Raw genomic sequence first — 24,288 nt, 5'->3', positions numbered from 1 at the left:
AATAAATCTCTTTAATAGTTAAATACAGATCTTCAATAATTTAATGTTCACATAAAATTTTAAAGAAAACAGTGCAATGAACTGACTAGATTTTCCCATGCTTCACATTTTGTTGCAGTAGTTTTCAATATTGCAAATTAAAAAGATTGATTTATTGTATAAGCTTGTAAAATGTTGCATTAGAATGAAACAAAAAAAGTTAAGAAGATACAAAGGAGTAGGTCCGGTAAAGACCGATTTTGGCCTCAAATTTCAGGTTTATCTGACAAAAGATTTTGACCACTTTTTAAACACTTAAGTGTCTATTTCATTTGAATCAATTAGTTAATGTGAAAGATTTTAATTGATTTAGTCATTAAAAACGATCCGATTCAAGCTCAAATATGAAAAATCTACCAAATATGCCGAAAATGTCACTTTTCAGATGTTTTTTTTTTGTCAAAAATGAAAGTGGCCGCATCCATGTTCATCCTCAACCTTTATATATGTTATGTATTATCATAAAATACAACTTACATTTCAATATAAAGGATGAACACGAATGCGGCCACTTTCGTTTTACACGAAAACCGTCTAAAATTTAACTAAAATGCTAGAATTGTGAAGATTTCAGTAATTTGGTATGACTTAATGGTGCAAGTATCCGATTTATGTGCATTGTATTGTCAAAAACAGCCCATATTTTGTAGCAGAAGCATTCTACTGTGTAATAAATAACTAAAAGTTTACATTTGAACAATTTTGTAAAATTGCTATATTTTGGGGCCAAAAAGGGGTCTTACTGGACCTACTCCTTTGCATATAACTGTAAAACTTACAAATCTACCAGGTGACCACTGAACTTTCCTTACAGGTGCTGGCACTTGTACAAATCCTATAGGTTCATATGACAATCCATTGATATTCATAAAGAATACTGTACTATCCTCACCCTGAAAATACAATCAACATTACTTATCTCTAAACTATACTCTATGATAAGATTAAGATATTTATTAATGTTACTGATATTTTTCATTTCTATTTCTTGTCATTATTTTTGTAAAATTTAATCTGTAGTTTTTATGAAATTTCTCCTGCATGATTGGTTGCTATAAAAACAAGATTTTTTTTTTTTACTAGTGACTAGAATTTCTCCAGCAAGATCAGTTGCTATAGATACAACAGATATATCTTATGCCTTACCCCAGTGGCTAGGATTTCTCCAGCATGATCAGTTGCTTTAGATACAACAGATTTATTACAAGTCTTACCCCAGTGGCTAGAATTTCTCCAGCATGATCAGTTGCTATAGATACGACAGATTTGCTGTGAGGTTTGAAAGCCTGTATAATGTCAAGTTCAACTGAGTTTTTATGTCGTTTGCTATGTAAAGATTCTTCATCCAATTGTTTGATGGCCAGAACTCTGACTACTCCATCCTGGAACCCAGCAATCACTGTAGCACATTTAGTATCCACCTGAAATGATTAAATGTTTTGTCTATCTTAGAAATATTCAAATACCGTATAGTGGGTTATTTTGCGAGTATAAAATTTCGTGATATTCATTGAGTAAGGTATACAAAATATTTTGGCGGTTATCATTTTGGCCGATTCAAAACTTTTATCTAAATACCTTTGCATGTAAACTTTTAAATTGGCGATTTTGTTCAATTCGCAAAAATTAGCGAAAATTTACACCCCATGAAATTAACCTGCCATACAATATCAAGGATACATTCATTAATTAAAGAATCGATGATATTAACTTTAGACCATATGAGTTCAATTTAAAGATAAATAATAAGTCATATACAAATGCATTCACATATATAAAATTTGCTAGAGTGAAATTACCACATTTTCTATATTTCTTGAAAGTGAGTCATAAATGACCCTCCAACTTATAGCTATATATACTTACAAGTTTAGGTGCCCATAACAATGCTGAACCCTTAGAGGCATACTTCTTCTCACAAATCTGTTTTCTCTGAACATAATCAAACAATCTCACAGTTTCTGAAAAATTAAGAACAATCTTTTACTAGTCTTTTATTCTCTGATAATTTAAAAAGAATAATCACCATAATATGTACAATTAATTTTTCCTACATTTGTTTTAGTCTATAAAATCTGAAATACTGTAAAATCCATAATAATGCACAACTTGGTAACTTAAAATTCAGAAATATATATAAAATATAAAAATATATATGTTTATAAATTACTCTCTACCCCTTTAATTCAAAAAGCATAGTATAGTATGTCAACAAAACCCTGATCCATGGTTTACTCAGGGATGTGTTGAATTCAATCCCTTGTATGTCAACAAAACCCTGATCCATGGTTTACTCAGGGATGTATTGAATTCAATCCTTCAACCCCGATACATGGTTTACTCAGGGATGTGTTGAATTCAATCCTTTGTATGTCAACAAAACCCTGATCCATGGTTTACTCAGGGATGTGTTGAATTCAATCCTTTGTATGTCAACAAAACCCCGATACATGGTTTACTCAGGGATGTGTTGAATTCAATCCTTTGTATGTCAACAAAACCGTGATCCATGGTTTACTCGGGGATGTGTTGAATTCAATCCCTTGTATGTCAACAAAACCCTGATCCATGGTTTACTCAGGGATGTGTTGAATTCAATCCTTCAACCCCGATACATGGTTTACTCAGGGATGTGTTGAATTCAATCCTTTGTATGTCAACAAAACCCTGATCCATGGTTTACTCAGGGATGTATTTAATTCAATCCCTTGTATGTCAACAAAACCCTGATCCATGGTTTACTCAGGGATGTATTGAATTCAATCCCTTGTATGTCAACAAAACCCTGATCCATGGTTTACTCAGGGATGTGTTGAATTCAATCCCTTGTATGTCAACAAAACCCTGATCCATGGTTTACTCAGGGATGTATTGAATTCAATCCTTCAACCCCGATACATGGTTTACTCAGGGATGTGTTGAATTCAATCCTTTGTATGTCAACAAAACCCTGATACATGGTTTACTCAGGGATGTGTTGAATTCAATCCTTTACAAAAATTTTACATGTGCTTGACAGAACCAAAACAAAAGGCACAGGTCTTTTATTGCTGATCTTTATCTAAATCGGGGAGATCATCAACAAGAAGTACAAGAAATCAGCTCCCTCTATATTAAATGGTTTAGAGCAGAGGTTTGTGAGAATTTGGAACTAGATGTCAAAGATCTTACAAATGAGAATAAATACAATAACTGATTGCCAAACTTACGATCTACTCCAGTAGAGGCAACCAAGTGGCTCTCAGGTGAAATATCACAGCCTAAAATAGCACCAGCATGATAAGTGAACATTTTCTCTGGAGCAGGTGATGTATGGGAGAAGGATAAATCTAACTTCCAGATTCCACCACTAGCATCCTGAAATACATTAAATTCACAAAAAATAATAAACTTATTCTCCATTCCTTATAGAAGTACACATTTTTTCCTAATACAAACATTACTTAGAAAGCTTTTGATTCAATTATGAAGGTCACGTTTTGAAATTGTTTTAAGAAGTGTTCTCAAGTCTATTATTCTTTTTTTTGGCAGGTTGACTTTAATTTGTCAAAATTATAACGTTTACATACAGTTTTTAAATTCTACATGTATACTAACCTGTGCATACCAAACTGTGATCTCATTTTCTGCATCTGTACATTTTAATATTGACTTCAGATTTACTTCATGTCCTACTTTCAGTTCATTCATTGGTTCCATTTCAAAAGTAGCTGAGTCATCAGTAGCATCAGCTGTGTCAATACTCTCAAAATCCCACACCTAGAAATGTGTAAACTGATAGTCTTAAAATGGCATACCAATAAATGCATAAATTACTAAATAAACTCATCATAGATACCAGGATTCAAATTTAATATTTAAGCCAGACGTGCGTTTCTTCTGCAAATAGTTTTGCCAAAAACAGCTAAGGTAATCTATGCCTGCAGTAGAAAAGTCTTAGTATTTCAAAAATTTAAAGTTTTGTTAACAGTTAATTTATAATTGTGAACATATCGATGATAGCTCAAGTCAAAACAGACGTGCTGACTACTGGGCTGGTGATACCCTCAGGAAAATAAATCTCCACCAGCAGTGGCATCGACCCAGTGGTTGTAAATAAACTCATCATAGATACCAGGATTCAAATTTAATATTTAATTGACTCTCTTGATAAAATGCATTTGAAAACAAAAATATTTTTAAAATCATTGAGGAAAGTTATTATTTTAAGCAAAAAAAAGACTGTAATTAAAAGATAACACCTTTTTTAAGGTTTAACAAAACACAGGTATTGTTTTAATGAAAACTGCACGTAGTGAATCTTCCTCCATCTAACAATGTTGACATTTATTAAGAAATTAAGAATACAAATTGCTTACATCATAAGTAAGATTGTAATTACCCTTATGCAGCCATCACTGCCAACCGTAATTAACTCCCCTTCATCCAGTAAGATCTGTTCTATAGGACCTTGGTGACAGGGCTTCTTTCCTTTCCTGGTGATCTCTACCTTAATCAGACCACCTTCCCACAGTAACATGTTACCCCACTCTGCACCAGATAAAACCTTCCCATCAGGCAGTTCAACATAACCTTCAATGTCAGTTATCTCTGTTCTACCAAACTTTCCTAACTGTCCTTGTAGTTTGAGACCAGTAAAGGTGTCTGCCATCTTCCAGAACCTAAAAAAAGTTTACCATAATAAAAAGTTGTTTTTTAATTAAGCAGTACATATTGAATCAGTATTTACTATTGAGACTAGAATATTTATGTGAATGAACATATAATTACTGTAGATTCAAACAGTAGTGGTTGATTTTTATCATGTCAAATAAGGTGACTTGATGAAAATTGCAATAATAAGAACTCAAGATTCTAATATCTAATGCACATATCTGTATTTGATTTTTTATGAAATTGCAATAATTAATCTCAGTTGTGGTTGGTCGTGTCAAAATTGTAATAACTTCTGAATTTACAGTATTAACAAAGGTATCGTTCATTCTTGTCTTTTGTGTACCTATTTTATGTTTTTCACAAATGCAACGATTATAATTAGTCTGGTAACTTGTGGTCTGTCCCTGTATTAAGTGAAGACCATACTTTGACCTACAATAGTTTACTTTTATAGACTGTGACTTAATGAAAGTTGTCTCATTGGCACTCATACCACATATTCTTATATCTATTTATTTTACTGGATTTAAGTCTGACAGAGCTGTAACCATGGTAACAGAAACAGAACATTACCTGATGTGAGATGTTCCAGCAGTGGTAAGCTGACCCTCCAAGTCTGCAGAGAATGTAACTCTAAAGACATCCTGAGAGAAAGCTTTATATCTAAGTACTGTCTGTTCTTTTTTCCATTCCCATAATGTTAACATGAAATCTGGATCTCCACCTTGTGATGCCAACAGGTTACCATCAGGGCTGAAATATAATTATTATACCTCAGTTATCATTTTCTATATAAACTAAATACACAATATTATAACTATTTTTTCAAATTGCAAGGGTTGAACTGTTGGACCGGTCAATAGTTTCCAACTATTGGACCTCGATGAAACTATTTGACCGCAAGCGTCATCATATTTTGCAGAATTTCCAATGCCGCTTCGGGATTGGAGGATTTTGAAAATACGGCGGGAGTAACAAAGTTGCTTTTTACCTTTTCGTATCTAGGGTTGACGTCAGTGCAAGCATATCCTTATCATTTCAGAATATTTATGAAGCAAACGTTATGATTGGGTTTCTGCTGTATATATAACAATATAATAAAACACTTACTGACTGGATATTCATGGAATAGTAAGTTTATTTTCCCCTCGGATACAACTATTGCCCTCGGTTTTGCCTCAGGACAATAGTTGCCCCTCCGGTACAATACACTTACTGTTCCAATCATACCCAGTCAATAAGTATACAATATCATTCAATCATTGACAAATATAAAAACTTCTTTTTGGGGGCTAATTCATATAAATCCTTGACTTTTGTGCAAACTTTGCATTTTTCAGAATCACATGTGGAGCCCAAAATGTACTTCTTCATATATTTTTACTGTTTATTTGTTGAAAGAAGTTAAAATCACGGCCTGAACATGGTAAGAGCTTCATGCTTGTCAGTGTTATAGGTACAGAAAACCAGATATAATATACAAACTTCTACTGTGGATTTATCATTATTTGTGGTAACAATTTTCATTGATTTTGTGGTTGAAGGTGAAATACAAATTTTCAATAAGCTTACAATTTTCCCTCAATTAATGTAAATGGGTATCCTTGATAGCTTACTGTTCGGTGTGAGCCAAGACTCTGTGTTGAAGGCAGTACTTAGGCAAATAATGATTTACTTTTAAAAAATGTGACTTGGATGGAGAGTTTCTCATTGGCACTCATACCACATCTTCTGATATCTATCCATGAATATAAACAAATCCACAATATATAATAATAATACATCCCAGTTGCACAATTTAGATGATATTTACCTAAAATTGAGAGAGGCATATGATTTTTCTGTTCCACCTCTCAGTATTCTGTATAATTTCAGTGAAGGGTACTCAAAAATGTTAATGTTTGGAGTGTGGCCCTTCTCTCCAACAGCAAAGTATTTCTGACTTGGGTGCACCTAAAAAAAGTAACATAGAATTTCTTTTACCAGTGTAAATATAAATATACAGATTAAACTGTACATTCAATATCAGGTGCATTTATTATTGATTTTTTTGTAGATTGGGAACAAATGCTAGATTATTTATTGTAATTTGAGGAACATCCACATACAGATATATGTACTATATATCAGAATACTCTCAAAGTTGCATTATTTGCATTAATTATATACATACAATAATTTCTGAATTAACATTCATCAATAAAAATTAAGTATCAATTTGTAAGCATTTTTTAAACAGCTTCCACAGTTTCAATAGATTTAACCATTTGTTAACTTTTGATGTTCTTTAATATGGGGACAGAGTCCCCTATTACAGTAGAAAATTCAATAAGAAAAAAAAAAAAGAAAAAAAATAGGGAAAATTTCCAGAATTTTTCATTGTACTAATGAACTCAAAATCGTTCAATTTTTTTTTTGTCGCGTTTTTGAATTTCTGGATCTGCACAGAAATCTTCTTCCATTTCCGGTCTTGTTTACATGAGACTTTGAATGAAATGTATATTTATCAGTCTAAGAAAGGAACTAATACTTATTCATTTAAAAATAAATGTTTGTTATTAAAAAACGTTGATGACAGCGTTTCTTTGTTTACATTGAATATGACGTCATAACTTAAATAACGTCACAACTAAAATCCCTAACAACAGAACCAAAATCGGCGGAAACGTTACGATATTTCCGTTTCTCTTTTTAACATTGTTGATCATTGTTGATTTTAAAAAAAATCATAGACTTCGTCCTCATTCACAGGTAATGCCTGCCTCATATTACTACAATGCAAGTCATGAACCTGCTTAGTGGATGTCTTGTCATAATGTTGCATTTGTTTGGTTTTTTTTAAATATTTATCCTGATGACAGATCTATGTGATGGTTCATGGTTGAAATCATTTTTTTTTATCCTGTCTCATTTACATAAAGCTAACATAAATCTTACTGTAATGGCACCAATACCACCACCACTGGTACTACGTAAATATTTCTGTTCCTTTGTATTCAAATCTAGTATCTGTACCAGGTTACCAGCAGCAAAACAGACAGTGTGATCATCTAATAAGTGTAGATTGTTACGTTTGGTACAATCATAACCAAATGAATATCTAGTTACTGGTTAAGGAGTTTTAAAATACATAATATGGTTAAGATTTAATATTGTTAGGCCACTCTTTATTGATTTATAATTGTTCATATTAGTTCAATTCAAAGGTTATGACCACTGACTTGAAGACTTTCTGAATTATTGCTCCATTTAAATTAAATGCTCAATTTCCTTCTTAAAATGTCATTACTAGCACCGCAATTCACAAGAAATTAATTTTTCGCTTTAAAGGAAAGAAAAAACAAAAAAACGCCTTATACTTTCAACAAATTTTGGGTATTGCTTGCTAAATATTCATTTTGGGAAACATATATACAAATAAATTCTTTTCTTAATTTTTGACCATCTGAGATTCAAACCAAGAATTTATTTTGAACATGACATAGAAGCAGAACCTTACAGTTGAAAGAATTTAGCTGTTTATAACATGTTCCTTACTTTGGAAAATTACATTTTCTATTTCTGAATAAAAATTATTTCCACTACATTTTATGAATTAAAGGATACTGTAAACTAAGCATGTCTTGTGGAAGTCCTGATCCTTCCGATACAGTGGCCTTGGATACAAAGGTATCATAATCATAGAAGAAATCATCTGCAATGGTTTTTTCAGCTTCTTTTTTCTTTTCTTTTTTATGTTCAGATTCATCTGTCTCTTTTTCCTCTGGAAAATACATTTCGTAAAAATAAGGAAAAAGAAGTAATATATTGGTTTTAAGTGTTAATATCAGTTCAAAATATTTTAACACATTTCAATACTGATTTCAGTCAATCATAAGGTCAAATTGAATGTATTTGTGTAATTTTGCAACAAGACAAGTACCAAAAGGGTTATACATGTACATATATTTCATGAAAATTAAGATGTGTTTTTGCATTGAAAACTACTTTCTTATGGTTACATCTTTATAAAAGTACACCACAAGGAAGAACCAGAAAAAAATATTTAGTATGGACACACTTTTCTCATTTAAATAAGTTTTAGATATTGTATACAACAAATGCATTTAAATTTTAAAATGCAAACTCATAATCACACAGAAATGATAAGTTTTTCTATTGGAACCAGTACAACTGCATTTTCTAATTAAATAAATATCTGATAATAACAAAAAAAGAGAATTACATAATACATTATATATATATCAACCACACTAACCTTCAACACCCTCTTTAGCACTTTGGTTTGTATCACCCTCTCCATCTTTATCTTTTTTGTCATCTCCATCTTCCTTTCCTTCTTCATCTTCACCTTTCTTCTCTCCTTCTCCATCTACTTTCTTCTGCCCTTCCTCTTCTTTTTTCTGTCCTTCCTCTTCTTTCTTTTGTCCTTCATCTTCTTTCTTTTGTTCTCCCTCTTCTGTCTTTTGTTCTACCTCTTCTTTCTTCTGTCCTTCCTCTTCCTTCTTCTGTTCTTCCTCTTCCTTCTTTTGTCCATCATCTTCTTTTTTCACTTCTTCATCCACTTTTTTTGCTCCATCAGCTTCTTTTTTCTCACCTTCTGTATCCTCTTTCTTTTCTCCATCCTCAGTTTTTACTTCCTCCTTTACTTCAGTCTTCTCTGCTTCCTTTTTCTCTCCTTCTTGTTTAGTTTCTTGGGTTGTCTCCTCTTGCTTTTGAACCTCTGGTGCCTTTCCTTCATCTGTTGTCCCTTCATCAGGTTTAGTTTTTACAGTTTCATCTTTAGGTTGCTCAGTTGGAGCAGTAGTCTCCCCTTCTGTGGGTTTTACTTCCTGTTCCTGGCTTTCAGAATCCTTTGCTACTGATTCTATAAAAAATAAGAAACATGCAAAATTATTTTGTTAATCATCTTTTACCATTGTACATTTGATTAAATAAAATACTTTAGAAAATTACAAAATTCAAGTTTGAAATTAAGAAAGTAAAGAAATTTTTTTTCCTGTCACAAAATATCTATAAGAAAGATTCCTTCAATGAGCTATTCTTGAGAGATTAATAATTTTAAAAACTTATTTTGAAGACAAATCTACCAAGTATGCTGCACAATCATTGTCTCTTTATGTTAGTGTGAGGCAAAAGGATCAGACAGTTAATCATACCATTGCCAACATTAATTTTTTTATTACTTTTTAAATTTTCAAACATAGTACAAGTACATATAACAGGCTATTATTTAAACTTGGAATTATTATTAATTATGGAATTTTCATAATTTCTTGTGTTAGAAATTTCTAATAAATTCCATGTTTATTCTGTACTTTAAAGGTCTGTGCTGCGCACAACACTTTCTTTTACAAAAAAGATGGTACATTTTCAATAGAATGTACTGTGCCGCGCACAACACTATCTATACAAAATACAATACATTATATGGAAAGTATTACGAACCGCTCAAAGCATTATTATACCAAATAAACATGGAATTTATAAAAAAAATTCCAGCACAGAAAATTTAGCAAATTCCATAATTAAAAATAATTCCAAGTTTAAATAATAGCCTGTTATATACTGATTGATTCATTGCAGATTCATGAATGCATGCTTTTCTTAATTTAAATATATTTTAAAAGTATTAATCTTTTCAATAAATTATGTTTGCATTAGTACTGTCAGTGATTCAATTTCATAGGATTATTTCAGCAATTTTGTATCTATAGATAATATTACCTTCAACTGGTTTCTCTTCCTGTTTTATCTGATCTCCTTCAGTTGGTGGTTTATCTTCTGTAGGTTGCTCTGTCTTTGCCTCCTCAGTTTTGCCTGTGGTTTCTGTTGTTTCCTTTTGTGGCTCAGCTGAAGCATAAAGGGAGATAATTTGGTCAAATTCATGACAAGACCATCAAAATTAACTAAGTTAAGAACATGAGAATGTTATAGAAAAAGACAAAACAAAACAAGAAAATGAATCATTGATGCTCGAAAATCAAATGTTAAGTTTAGTATAAACATCTAAATATAATCATAAAATGAGTTGTTAAACAATGATCAATTGACAATACAGAAACTTTTAAATAATAATTAATCATAAAAAAAATCTGGAAACACAAGTAAACCATGAAAAAAGTGTACTAAATGCAAAAAAATAAAATATAAATGTATATATAAATATATATCATGCATTTAAAATTGGTAAGATAAGGTATGTGCTCATGCATACAATTATCAGCAATAAACTTTATTATATGTAATTATTTTTTAAATTTCATTGACAGTGATGTAGATGCTTGTAACCATGATGGCTACTTTCCTTTTGTCAGTTTTACATAGCTAATATAATTAGGTAAACAAGTACATAGTTCAGACTTGAATTTTAAGATTACAAATGTATTGCATCCAGGACAAAAAAAGTCTACAATCTTATTCAACAGATTGATTGATTAATTAACTGTCTTGAACTCTCATAAGAATAAAATGATAAACATTTAATATTCAGGAAAGGGGTACTTATCTATGACCCCCTTCCAATATAATCTGCTAAGTTAAATTTATTATTGCTGATCAGTTGTTTGTATAAGTATCTCAATGTCAAAATGCAAATCCTTTGAAAACAGTGAGACCTCTGAGTGTTTGAAGCTGTGAACCAAAAGATCACCAAAATAATCTGTGACATGAATGCAAATTTTTGCACATGTGCAAACAAAACATAAATCTACAATGTAATTGTAATTCGTATTCCGAAAGACATAAAATCATGTGAATGTGTGATTATGCAAAGATTTCATGCCATAATTGAACATAAACATCATCAAATACAATGCACCATGCTTCCTGTCATGCCTGTGTGTGTATCAAAGTCATGCCTGCAAAAAATTGTGTTGATTTTTTTCAATCCATGCAAAAGTCAATGACAAAACTGCTGATCTAAGCTGAAAATTGAGACTTTTTATAATGATGATTCAAAAGTGAGATTTATATAAGAAATATACAAATCAAATTATTTCAACATGAGAGTTCATTTCATCTACATTTATCTTGTACAGATATACATATATGTAGTTAAAAATTGCTCATGGTAAGTTTTTTCCCTGATAAATAATTTGATTAGTATATTCTTACATCTAGTCAATATGATCATGCTGAATACTATGATATTGCTGCAGTAAGCTGAAATGTGTATCAATAAATTGATTGCGAAGGAATACCATCTTGTATAAAAGGCCTGTTTATATCAAATGTTAATATTTCCTGGGCCTGTGGTCCTTCTATCCTCCTCTTGTCTGATTTCTCTATTTCTGTAGCTGATTCTTTCCATTCTTCTGTTGTTAGTTTTTGATTCCTTATATCATTTTTATAAATACCAGTATTTCTTTCCTCCATATTTGCATTATCAGATTCTGTCTTGTTTGTTCCTTGTTGAGTTTCCTGCAGAGTATTACTGACAAAACCTTTGTTGGTAGACCTCCTTTCATCATTTTCAGTTTGTAATTTAGTAGAAATATCTCTAGCTTTTTCTTGTTGTTCAAGCTTAGGTTCAGTTTTATCTAAATTACTGAAGGGGTCAGTCTTATCGAGGCTATCATTTTTTTCTTCATATACAATTATCGTTTCCTTTTGCAACACACTTTCTGGTGCTGTTGGGACAACCTGGCTACCATTCTGATGCTCCTTGTCTTTGCTAGTTATATTTTTTTTGTCCTTGTTTTTTTCAGATTTATCTAAAAGATTCTTATTATCTAAATAAGATTGTTTCTCCCTCTGAACATGGACAGGTGACTTGGTTCTAGTTTTTGCTTCAAGTGTTTCAACTTGACCAATAGAAGTTTGACGTTCATTATGTTCAAACTCTGGATCTACATCTCCTGTATATGTTTTGTCTTGTCTAGTATTAACAGTGCCTTCATCTGATAAATAATCATCGGGTTCAATTGGTGGCAAAACTTTCTCTCTGGAAAAAATCTCCCTTCTTTCCTTTGCAGTATTTCCTCCAGATTTCTGACGGACAGGAGACAGAATAGGAGCCATACTATTGCTTTCACCTGCATTATAATTTTCACCCTCTTTATTTACTGATTTATCTCCCTTTGCTGTCTGAGGTGGTTCATATTCGGGATCATCTTCATGTTTTATTCGATATCGACGTAAAGCCTCAGCACGTAAATGAGATGTTGCATGCTTCAGATTTTTAGATTTTTTGGCCTTCCATAAATCTGCACCTTTGTACACATAAGAAACAATTAATGTGCTATTCAGATGTGAAAAGCAGTACTTATCTCTAAAGAAATCAGAGAATTTTCAAACATATTCATTAATACTTGAACAATATTGGAGAAAACCCATTGTAAATATATTTATATATACTAAACTACAGACTTCTTAAATCAATTGTAAGGAAGATTATATGATGATCAAAATGATGTGGTTATATTGCCATATAGTACAACCAAAAACACCCTTGAAGTAATTAATATCTTCTAAACAAATAAATAAGGGAATGAATAGTTATACCAATGTATGTGTACTTAACCAATTGAAAACGTTATAGAACATTAACTAGAAACTGAAATTTGTAATAAAGCAATACAATAACATTTATTTTAAAGTTTGGTTGAATTATATTTCAACACGACAACAGTAAAATAACAAATTTATCTCAAAATAATATTCTTCATCATGTTAGTGTTAATTGAACAATATTTCTATAAACAAATATGTATGGACATATCAACACAATTGAATATTTATTAAGACTTTGAAACAAATAAATCATCTTCATCATTTCATATATATATATATGTGAAATGTTTCCCCAACTATTTTTTTTTTAATTTCCATCTATATTTTGCTTGTTTAAAAGTTTTAGATTGCATGTCCAAATAATATGTCGTCAGGGCTCACACTACCAGGCGACTTACGCGAAGAAGTCGCTTTCCCGACCGTCACTTCGCTTTCCCAGACCCCCAAAAGCGAAAACAAGTGGCCCTGTTCTTGACAATACTCGCTTTCAGTCGCTTCCGTCATCGGACATTTTCAATTTTTTCCAAGTTGATGAATCATCAATTTTTTATTGATAATTAAAGAAATTTAGACCTAAACGATTGATTATCTTAAGAAAAGAGGTTGAACATTGTTGAAGCATTGTCTTTGCAGTGTGTAGCAGGTTATTTGATAAAAATACAGCTTTTTATCACTTCGTGCATTTCCACAAGTTCCGGTGGTTGTTACTCGAAAACGTACATCAACCTAAATTTCGGCGGCAAAATAAGTTTGTTACTTCATTTAAATGTGATAAAAGTTGCCTCCAGTAAAAGTTCAATCCATTTATTGCATTAAAAACGTCATGTTCCTTTCCAAATAACTTGTCAAACATCGTTTATTTTTGTAAATTTTCTTGCATTCGTCCACCATTGACCGATTTCTAAACTACGGATCTGAACCGGACCAGCTATGACCGAAATCTGTACTTTTACGATAATTACTACGGACGCACGGATGGAACAGTTGACAGAAGAATATTGATTCCAAAGGGAAAAATTACGTATTCCACAAGCATTAAGAGACTTTTGGCTACATCTAATTGATTGGTGTATATAATTCCCTATATTTTTTATGGATTGTTTCAAAGTTTCTTAACCATGTTAACTCTGATACTATTAATTATATTATGGCCCAGATTAATAACTTTTATATTCTTTAATGAGAAACACTGAATTTCATACACAAGATAGATCTGAATTAAATTGTAATTGATATATATTATAATTTCTTTACATTTTTTAAAATAAAATTATTTTTTTTTTAGTGCTAGATATAAATATTTAGTTTGTAGTTTCTCAAAACCTTAGTTAAACTCAAACAACTTTTAATTTGAAATGTTACTTTAATTGTATACTCAGAAATGAATTGAATAATATAAAAAGAACATGATTACATATGACCCTTTATACTATAGTAAAATCCAAACATTGTAGCGCACCGCACGAATGAGCACTTCTCTTTCAAATCTCACCACTTCTCCCTATCAGTTTCAAAAAAAGAAGTCACTTCTCCCTATAATTCTGAAGTAGTGTGAGCCCTGGTAGTTATATAAAATTAATAAATATATTAAGTCAGATCAAGTAAGCTTATTGAGGGTAGTTAGTCAATCACAAAAGTATGAGGTCAACTCCCTACTTGAAGAAGAAGCTTCATCGACATCAGTACAATGTATATATGACACATGTAAAAGGATTTTGATAACAGCCTTCATTTATATATATATGTGTTTCTCTTTCCTTTTTTTTTGTCATTCTTTAAATCATAACCCACCATTAATCTGTATTTGTACCAAAAATAGTGTCAGTCCATTTTTCTCTTATATTCTTTATTTCACCCCCCCCCCCTTTTTTTCCCTTATTTGTATTCTGTAAACACCATGCAGGCTATGTCTGGTCAAAGGTTTCATTATACTTTAAAGGCACAAGATCTTTCGAGTGTAGCTCTATCTGATTAGTCTGACAGTGTTAAATTGAAATACATACCAGTAGACCATCTTATTATTGCGTTGTTTTAATACATATTACAAAAAAATTCTGTGTTGGTCAGTATATTATAATATGTATAGGTATCATTTTCTCGAACATTGTGAACATGTGGGTATGACTGGGCGATGCTGAATAATCACGCTACCTCTAAACAAGCCATCTTTGGGCAGTATATCTGCTAAGCTAAAGATTTTATACAAAAAGTCAAAATTGAATTTCATTTGCAAACGGGCACTGTCCAATCTAGTTTATTCCAATTCTAAGCTCAATTGTCATGAATTCGTAAAGGCGACATTAAGCATTAGAAGGGTGAGTTTCTGTTTATATCTAATTTGCAAATTGAAAATTTAAGGTTCTTTATACCTGTTTCTTCGGGTTTTGGCGAAGATTTATCGCCCTCACCGTCCATCTTGAATTTACACCGTTGCTACGTCAAATGCGCATGCTTGCGGGGAAATAACTCTATTTACCCGCGGTTTTCTGAATAATTTATTTAAATCGCGTACTGTAATGACTGTAATATACATCACTATTAGACTTGTAATACATTTTATTAATAATAAATGTCTCTAAAAAGATGTAAATAAGTTACTTTAAGGCTTAGAATCCAAATAATAAAAGCTAAAGATTTTCATGACATTTTTTTTTAAAAAGTGGTTATGAAAATGTAAGATCTGCTAAGACCAAGACTGTTTTTTTTAATCGGCAAATTAAAGATTATAGCCATCACACAACAATCTTTAAAAAAATACTTGTATCACTCATCAGTATTTTTTTAAAGATTGTTGTGTGATGGCTATAATCAATACATATTCACAAATTAGTTCAAGGTAGTGCATTCACGGGGGAAATATGCAAAACGCATGCCCGAAAAAGAACGTGAATCACCGACAGTCTTGGCAGAATTCTTATAAATGATTTTAACATTGGAGTAATATGATTGATTGATTGGTTATTGCTTTACGCTGTATCAGCAAAAAAGACTATATCACGGCGGTTCAATATTGGAACTTTATGCAGAATACCGTTGAAATGGCATCTATCAGAGACAATTAAAAACAATTTTATGTTTCTGATAATACCAATTCAGTATAATATGAAATGCTTCTGACCAAAATAAAAAAGAGTTTCTAAATATATAAAATAGCATAATAATGTGAATACGTATACATTTACTGTGTACAGTCATTCACATCATCGTTTTTACATATGGTTAATATTCATTCCAAGTCAATAAAAAAAATATAATATATAACTCGTATTTTTCAAGAGAAGAAATATGATAGATTGTATTATTATTTTTTTTAATTAGGAAATGTTTGCTATTTTGCTTCGGGAAGATTGAGTTGGATTTTTTTTTATCAATTTTATACTTCGGAGAACTCTTAATTAACATCGTCATGTAAACAGATATTGAAAACAATGAAATTTTTTTATTTGAAATTCAAAAGCCTGAGATGATCAGTACTACATCTGCATTTACGCCATTAAAGGTGATGGAAAATATTAAATATCATTAAGACTAACAACTTTTTCTACAAATTGTATCCGAATACAAAAAAAGTTTGGATGAGGACCACATATTTTTTATGAATTTTGTTTTCTTCAAAGTGAGTTTTGAAATACTAAAAAAAGTTAGTGTACAGTAATAATGTTAAATCTTAGTTGAGAACATATAATAATAGATTGTCCCGAGGCCAATATGTAATGCCCCCGCTCAATTCATCATATTCTGCTTTACACATCATCTTACAAGAATGGTGACATTGACAAATGATTAAGACGTTGATTTAATTCATGCAAGAATGTATATTATGGGAAGTGTTGTATGACGTGTTTAAACTAAACAAAAACATCGCTATAAGTTTATATACTTCTGTTGTTTTTCAACAGTTCACAAGATAGACAAATCCCGAGATGAAGCTGAAATTGCCCTGTTGTCTATTTGGTAAGTTCTTTTATGTACGTTTGTTTTGTTCACACATCGTTGCCAATATTGTGGAGTTTTATGCGATTGTCGTTCAAGTTAGGGGTTTAGAATGCTATGAAACCAGGTTTAATCCACCAAATTCTCCACAAAAAGTGCATTTACCAAGTCAGGAATATGACAGTTGTTATTTATTCGTTTGACGTCTTTGAGTGTTTGACTTTTGGCATTCAATTTGGTTAAGGGAATTTCCGATTTGAATTTTCCCCAAAGTTCGGTATTAATGTTATTTTACTTTTCCATCGTTATTATAAACATAATGATTACTAAAACGGTATCAGCACAAAAGTATATCAAATTCAAACAACATTGTAAACACTTTAACATATTCGATCGTATGGACTGTGTGTGATAGTACTCGTTTATATAGAAAATTTATTTGAAAACCAGTTTCATATCAATCGATCATTAATTTGGGATCCAATAAGCTGAAGCTGTTAAAGGAAACAAACAATGACTTATACTCTGATGCATGGATATATAGTTGTCCCATTTGCAATTCTATCACCTCTCCTTACCTTTATATTATACACAGTTGTGTTCAATTTTGGAACAACTTCTCGAAATTTTCAAGATTTCAAGATTTATTAGGGAAACACTCAGACGCATTTACAATGTGTTACAAAAGGTCATTATTGATAACATATATACATTAAATATGACAGAAATGAACAAGTGATTAACAAATTAATACAAACAAAATTTAAAGGAGAGAAGACAGTTTTCTGATAAACATTGACAATTTCTTATATAATTCAATATTGCAAAGTGACAAAAGACCTTCCATTTTTACAATGTTTGGATTATTTCTATAATATTGTGGTAGATATCTGTTTCTCAAATCTACTATCTCTGCATTTTTACAAATAAATAATACAAAAGTTATGATATTAATATGATATCTTTCTATTTCAAAACTCTTTTTGAACTGTGAATAAAATTGTCAACGCGATATGGTGTGTAAATCACTGTACCATTTTTGTATGAACTGGTCACACACAATTTGTTTTACTAAAACCTTTTCGTATACAGCAAACTGGTTTAAAAAAAAAATAAAGCTCATGCCTAGCTCATTAAATATAGATTCTATGTGGTTTATCCACTTGAAATTCACCCCATGATTTCTTTTTAAACATAGCATCAACTTGTATAAAGTACTGCTAAGTTTATTTTCATTTAATACTAATTTATTCCAAAAAGACATATCCATCATCCTCAATTTGACCCGAATTTCGATTGGAAACCTTCCAAGTTCTCCATAAACCATAAATGATGCAGTTGAATTTTGAACTTTCAAAATTCTCTTACAGAATTTCAAGTCGATTTGTTCAATAATTTTTAGGTTTTCAAAACCCCACACTTCTGAACCGTACAATAAAATTGGTTCAATCATAGAATCAACATTTTTAATTGTATATCTTATCTATAAGTATTGATTCATTACGAAATAGTTTGTAAATGCAATATAACGCCTTTTGTGCTTGCTCAACAAGTTTCTTCCTTGTATAATAAACGTTCCATTATATTTGAAAATAACACCTAGGTATGAATATGTATCAACAATTTCAAGGTTACAATCTTGCAAAGTAAAAGTAAAATTCTGTCTCGTTTTTCTTTTACAAAAAAATCATTACTTTAGTTTCTCAATGCCCCATTATTCATGCAGATTCAAATATAAGCGAATGTCATAGTATATATAAAAAAGGGTTTGATTGCCAATGAGACAACTCTCCACAAGAGGACAAAATGACACAGAAATTAACAATTAGAAGAATACGATAGTAAGTCTTTTAAATGATAGCTGCCTTTTGACACGATCTTCAATACTACTATCGTTTGACTGATTTACAATTCATTTGTGTTAATTATTTGCCTATTTTCCAATGAATGTATGTCAAATGATCGTATGTCTCTTTTTAGCGTTATTGGCGCTTAAATGTGTACAAGGAGCACCTCCAAAAAACAAAGTCAAGAAAACTGGACCAAGCTGTCCTAGATATCCTACAAGATATGAGGGAGACTCGTTGGTCATTGAGATTGAAAAGGGGGAATGTGAAATGTAAGTATAATTGAAAGATTGAGAGTCTCGGTTAAATACACTTCTAAAAATACAAACAACCGAAAGTCATAACATCTTAAACACAAGAAAGCTCCGTTCAGTCATGTATTATACGCCACCTAAAATTCAAACTGACTTAAACAAATTGTGTCTGTTAGCCATTTAACCTTAAAACATGTATAATTGTTGTTGGCCGTTTCATTGGAACTTTGATGGATTGTTGTCGCATTGGCAATCATACCTCATCTCTTTATTTATATATTTATTTTGTCTTTATCAACACTCGTTTTATCTCTAAATAAAAAAATACAATAAACAAAGCAGAAATTATTAAATCTAAATGTTCTACAACAGTATATTCGAACTTTCAGGGTCATAGCATCTGTGAATATGCACGAACAGAATGCAGATAAAGTGAAGTCTTTTAGAAAACGCGTGAAAGCTGTATTGAGGTAAGTTTTAACAGCTAAATAACAGATTCAGGAAGTAGTATTTGAAGTGATCACAACAGCCAAAACCATGCGTATCTCCTTAAGACAGACAATTTGAACCATATTTGTTAGACGGATATATCAGTACTGATAGATGTTAAAAGACCAAAGGAGTAGGCAGTACACGCTAATGAGACAGCAACTTAATAACACCAACGACAAGTAAAGTAACATGTTTAACCCCGCCACATTATTTATGTATGTGCCTGCCCCGAGTCAGGAGCCTGTAATTCAGTGGTTGTCGTTTGTTTATGTGTAACATATTTGTTTTTCGTTCATTTTTTTTTATATAAATAAGGCCGTTAGTTTTCTCGTTTGAATTGTTTTACATTGTCTTATCGGGACCTTTAATAGCTGACCATGCGGTATGGGCTTTGCTCATTGTTGAAGGCCGTACGGTGACATATAGTTGTTAATGTCTGTGTCATTTTGGTCTTTTGTGGATAGTTGTCTCATTGGCAATCATACCACATCTTCTTTTTTATATTAGCTCCCAGCATACATCAAATAATATGCGTTTGAACAGTTTTCTCTTTATAAAAGTTATCATTTCAAGTGTCACCGAATTTATTGTAGATTTACCGTCATAATGGAGGATGTATATGCACTCTACAGCGTTTAAAAAAAGTCTCATAGGAAAATTTTAAATAAGTAGAACTTATGAAAAGATACATTTGGGAGATCATACTTTTTATGTCAACATATAATATATACAGCTTTTCAAAATGATGAATTTGATTTCTGCTTGAATCCTCATATATAAACTTTTTTTATGTTTTTTTTTCTTTTCAGAAAAGTAAACATGCCGACTGTAACCTTTCGTTCTTTGATGACTATTTATGAAGAAGGATCCAGTCGTACACCAAGCGATGGGACAAGTAATAACGTAGTACCTGGCAGTCAAGTCAATGATACATCTAAAATAACAGTCATCAATCCAAACACAGATATAGGGTCGCCAAATCCAAGACAGGAAGCTGTAAATAAATGTACGAAAACGGACTACAGATTTGTTGGACCTGTCTTAATTATCGACACAGTCCCGGGAGAGTGCCAGATGTAAGTTGAATTACTTGTATCAATAGATATAAGAAGATGTGGTATGAGTGCCAATGAGATAACTCTCCATCCAAGTCACAATTTATAAAAGTAAACCATTATAAGTCAAAGTACGGTCTTCAACGTGGGGCCGTGTCTTATTTTGGGACCGAACAGCGAGCTATAAAGGTCCCCAAAAAATAACCAGTGTAAAACCATTCAAACGGGAAAACCAACGATCTAATCTATATAAAAACGAGATACGAGAAACACTTATGAACCACATCAACAAACGACAACTACTGAACATCAAGTTCCTGACTAACGACAGATGCAAACAATTGCAGCGGGTTTAAACGTTTAATGGTACCAAACCGTGGCCTTCACTCTAATCTAAATCAATAGTGTAACATCACAACATAGAAAGACACACTTTAAAATAGCAATTGAAATGGTTTAACTCAATCAAAAGACATATTAACACAAGTGAACATACACTGAACAAATAAATTTGATCTATGATACAATGTAAATACAAAATCAATAAAATATCATACCGCTGTGAAATGTAAGACTGTTTTTCAAAATGTTAACAATCTTTAAGATGAAAAACGGCAATGGCAGTTTTGTACATATAAACATAGTATGTCTAGAACAACAACAACATAGAAAATAAATAATATATTTCGAACAATAATTATTTGAATCGTTCTTGCAATGATATGTTAGTAAATGGCTGCTTGTTTTTGTTTTCGTTTTTATTTTGCATTGGTTTGGATAGATTAGATGTTACGTAATCATTGTTTGGGAACTGGCATCTTTTGCATGTTCAAAACGTAATGTATATGCTGATATTTCTATGCTTAGGATGATAGTTGCACACGGAAACAGAAAGAATAAAGTGTTTAAACGTCTGAATAAAAAAGGAAAACCAATAAGACCAAGGTAAATATAACAATATTAAATAGTTGTTGGTATAGTCATTGGTTGAACTATTAACCAAACAGTCAATAGGACAAATATCCACCAAACAGTTTATAGGACAACTATCCACCAAAGGGTTATAGGACAGATATCCATTAAACGGTCAATGAGAAAACTATTCACATAACTATTAGAATGAAATTCAAAACAGTGTGGCTGTGGCCATTGATTGACACATTAAATTCATCCATTGACTGGGACAATATAGGTTACAATACACCATTAGATTTTATGGGCGCATGGTATTCAGAATTAAGAGTATGGCTTATCCTGATTGGTCGATATGTGCGCCCGTTATTTTTTATTTTTAAAGACTTCGTGCACTTTGCTTTATACAAAAGGCAAAAGGCAAAATAAAAATTATTCCGTAGCCCTAAAGGCACTGAGATGACTTTTTAACGCTAGGACACGACACGTATTTTTAAGGGCAAAATTGATAGGCATGGGAGATAAGTACAAAATACGCTAAGAAAAGCAACGCGAACCTATATTTTTGGGACCAAAAAATACTGTCCTAATAACTTTTCTTTGATTCTAGCAAGGTTTCGTTAAAAAAATCAACTTTCTAAAGTCTGTATCTCGAAAAAGGCTACCATTGTCGCCTATGGGGAAATTAATTGTTTATTTCAATCTTTAGGTGAACGTTTGTCTGTAACAACAACTGTTCACGACGTACCTACGATAGACATTTAAACTGTGGGGTCACTAAAGGTTTCTTAACGCCTTTAATTATAAAATAATTCGAAAAACTAATCAGGAATAACCTTTATGTTTTGATTTATATAATTGATATAAATCAAAACATCGTGTTATTTCTGATTAATTTTTCGAATTACTTTATTAAGGAGTTGAGAACCTTTGGTGACCCCATAGTTTAAGTGTCTTTAAAAAGTACATAGTGAGCAGTGGTCGTTACATACAAACGTTCACCTAAATTGTCCCAGTCAGTGGATGAATTTAATGTGTCAATCAATGGCCACAGCCACACTGTTTTGAATTTCATTCTAATTAGACAAGTATCCATCGAACTGCCAATGAGACAACTATCCACCAAGCGGTCAATGGAACAATAGTTCACCAAACGGTCAGTATGACAACTATCCACCAAACGGTAAAAAGGACAGCTATCTACAAACGGTCAATATGACAATTGTTCACCAAACGGTCAAGAGGACTAATGTTCCACCAAACGGTCAAGAGGACTAATGTCCCACCAAACGGTCAATATGACAATTGTTCACAAAACGGTCAAGAGGACTAATGTCCCACCAAACGGTCAATATGACAATTGTTCACCAAACGGTCAAGAGAACTAATGTCCCACCAAACGGTCAAGAGGACTAATGTCCCACCAAACGGTCAATATGACATATATCCAACAAACGGTTAATAGGACAACTATCCCACAGTAATTGAGTTCAATTATTTGTTTTATGTTTATCATTTTGCCTGGACTTCCTTTCATTGAAATTTGAAATTGCATGCTTTTGGCCTTGATGGTGTCTGCAAAAAGTAAAATCACCCCCCAAAAAAAAAGAACTCCGAGGAAAATTCAAAACGGAAAGTCCCCAATTAGATAGCAAAATCAAAAGCTGAAACACATCGAACGAATGGATAACAACTGTCATATTCATATAACCAAGAAGCCCCAAAAAGGCATATAGACAAAGCACATGAGCAAACATTAGACAAGAATATAAAAAAACAAACTAGACACATACATATATCGATATTAACACAACCAATCTTTTAAAACATATGTTAGAATTGTAAGTTTTAATGCAATTAATCTGTGAAACTTAATTAATCTTGTTTTGAACTATGGGCAATACTTTCTTTACCCCCATTTTCATGTATGTATATGCTTATTCCATCACTAAGAGAGGTTCAAAAGTAAGTTTTTCCATAATTTAACAGATAATATTATACTGAATATTTTGTCTTTTATTTTACAGGAAAAAGATCATGTTTGAATATATTGACGAACAATTTTTCTGACCACCTCAACATATTACTCTATGAAATCCGTTGTAAAATTTTGTATATGTTTTTGAATAAAATATATAAATGATCAAATCAAAATATAATTTAGCCCAACCAATCACTCCAGTTCTTCCAGAAAACAAGTCTATACAGATCTTCATTCAAAAGAGAAAAAGTAAATTGTATACACCAAAAAGAAAAAAAAAAGTACCAAAAGAAAAAAAATAAGAAAAAAGCAGAGTACGAATTTTTAGCTATCAATAAACATAAGTTTTATGCAGTCAATAATTTGTTCCCGAAATAAGAAAAATAGTAATCTTAATCAAACCTTTTTAAAAGTTAATATTTATAAATGTACCTATTGCTCTTATCTTGTTACTTTAATGCAGAAAACTCAGTTGTGTTGTTCTTTCGTTTTAATTATATACATGTCGACATGCAAATTCACGCGTGTCAGAATATATATGAACTGGTGATTTGCACATTAACATCCTTTGTAAAATAAATTTTGAAGCAAAATGTCTTTTGGGT

The 24,288-nt window shown here is 31.6% G+C and overlaps 2 protein-coding genes across 4 annotated transcripts in view; one reads left to right on the top strand and one right to left on the bottom strand.

Annotated features, from left to right (window-relative positions):
- LOC143079022 (cilia- and flagella-associated protein 44-like) overlaps positions 1-15,670 on the bottom strand; it is a 33,588-nt gene extending 17,918 nt beyond the window's left edge. Inside the window, exons 1-13 of one of the 2 annotated variants that reach the window (XM_076254124.1) lie at positions 15,579-15,670; positions 10,423-10,548; positions 8,954-9,556; positions 8,302-8,458; positions 7,633-7,795; positions 6,509-6,648; positions 5,269-5,448; positions 4,421-4,700; positions 3,637-3,798; positions 3,249-3,396; positions 1,906-2,000; positions 1,254-1,460; positions 819-932 (exon numbers count right to left, since the gene is read on the bottom strand). In XM_076254124.1, coding sequence (XP_076110239.1) covers positions 819-932; positions 1,254-1,460; positions 1,906-2,000; positions 3,249-3,396; positions 3,637-3,798; positions 4,421-4,700; positions 5,269-5,448; positions 6,509-6,648; positions 7,633-7,795; positions 8,302-8,458; positions 8,954-9,556; positions 10,423-10,548; positions 15,579-15,624 — 2,421 coding nt within the window. In that variant the 5' untranslated portion in view covers positions 15,625-15,670. Of the gene's footprint in view, positions 1-818; positions 933-1,253; positions 1,461-1,905; positions 2,001-3,248; positions 3,397-3,636; positions 3,799-4,420; positions 4,701-5,268; positions 5,449-6,508; positions 6,649-7,632; positions 7,796-8,301; positions 8,459-8,953; positions 9,563-10,422; positions 10,549-15,578 lie in introns of both variants that reach the window. The other variant, XM_076254123.1, reaches the window with a different exon arrangement.
- Positions 15,671-17,012: 1,342 nt separating this feature from the next.
- LOC143079021 (uncharacterized) lies at positions 17,013-23,843 on the top strand. 2 transcript variants are annotated; one of them, XM_076254121.1, is made up of 6 exons: positions 17,013-17,163; positions 19,123-19,261; positions 19,633-19,713; positions 20,545-20,811; positions 21,658-21,735; positions 23,730-23,843. In XM_076254121.1, the coding sequence occupies exons 1-6, from the start codon at positions 17,133-17,135 to the stop codon at positions 23,770-23,772; spliced, it is 639 nt and encodes a 212-aa protein (XP_076110236.1). In that variant the 5' UTR covers positions 17,013-17,132; the 3' UTR covers positions 23,773-23,843. The 2 variants fall into 2 exon arrangements, with proteins under 2 accessions (XP_076110236.1, XP_076110237.1); XM_076254122.1 differs by lacking the exon at positions 19,633-19,713.
- The last annotated feature ends 445 nt before the right edge of the window (positions 23,844-24,288 follow it).

The sequence above is a fragment of the Mytilus galloprovincialis genome, chromosome 6 (genome assembly GCF_965363235.1).
Source record: "Mytilus galloprovincialis chromosome 6, xbMytGall1.hap1.1, whole genome shotgun sequence".
NCBI classification, from domain to species: domain Eukaryota; kingdom Metazoa; phylum Mollusca; class Bivalvia; order Mytilida; family Mytilidae; genus Mytilus; species Mytilus galloprovincialis.
This window is presented reverse-complemented; position numbering and strand designations above follow the sequence as displayed.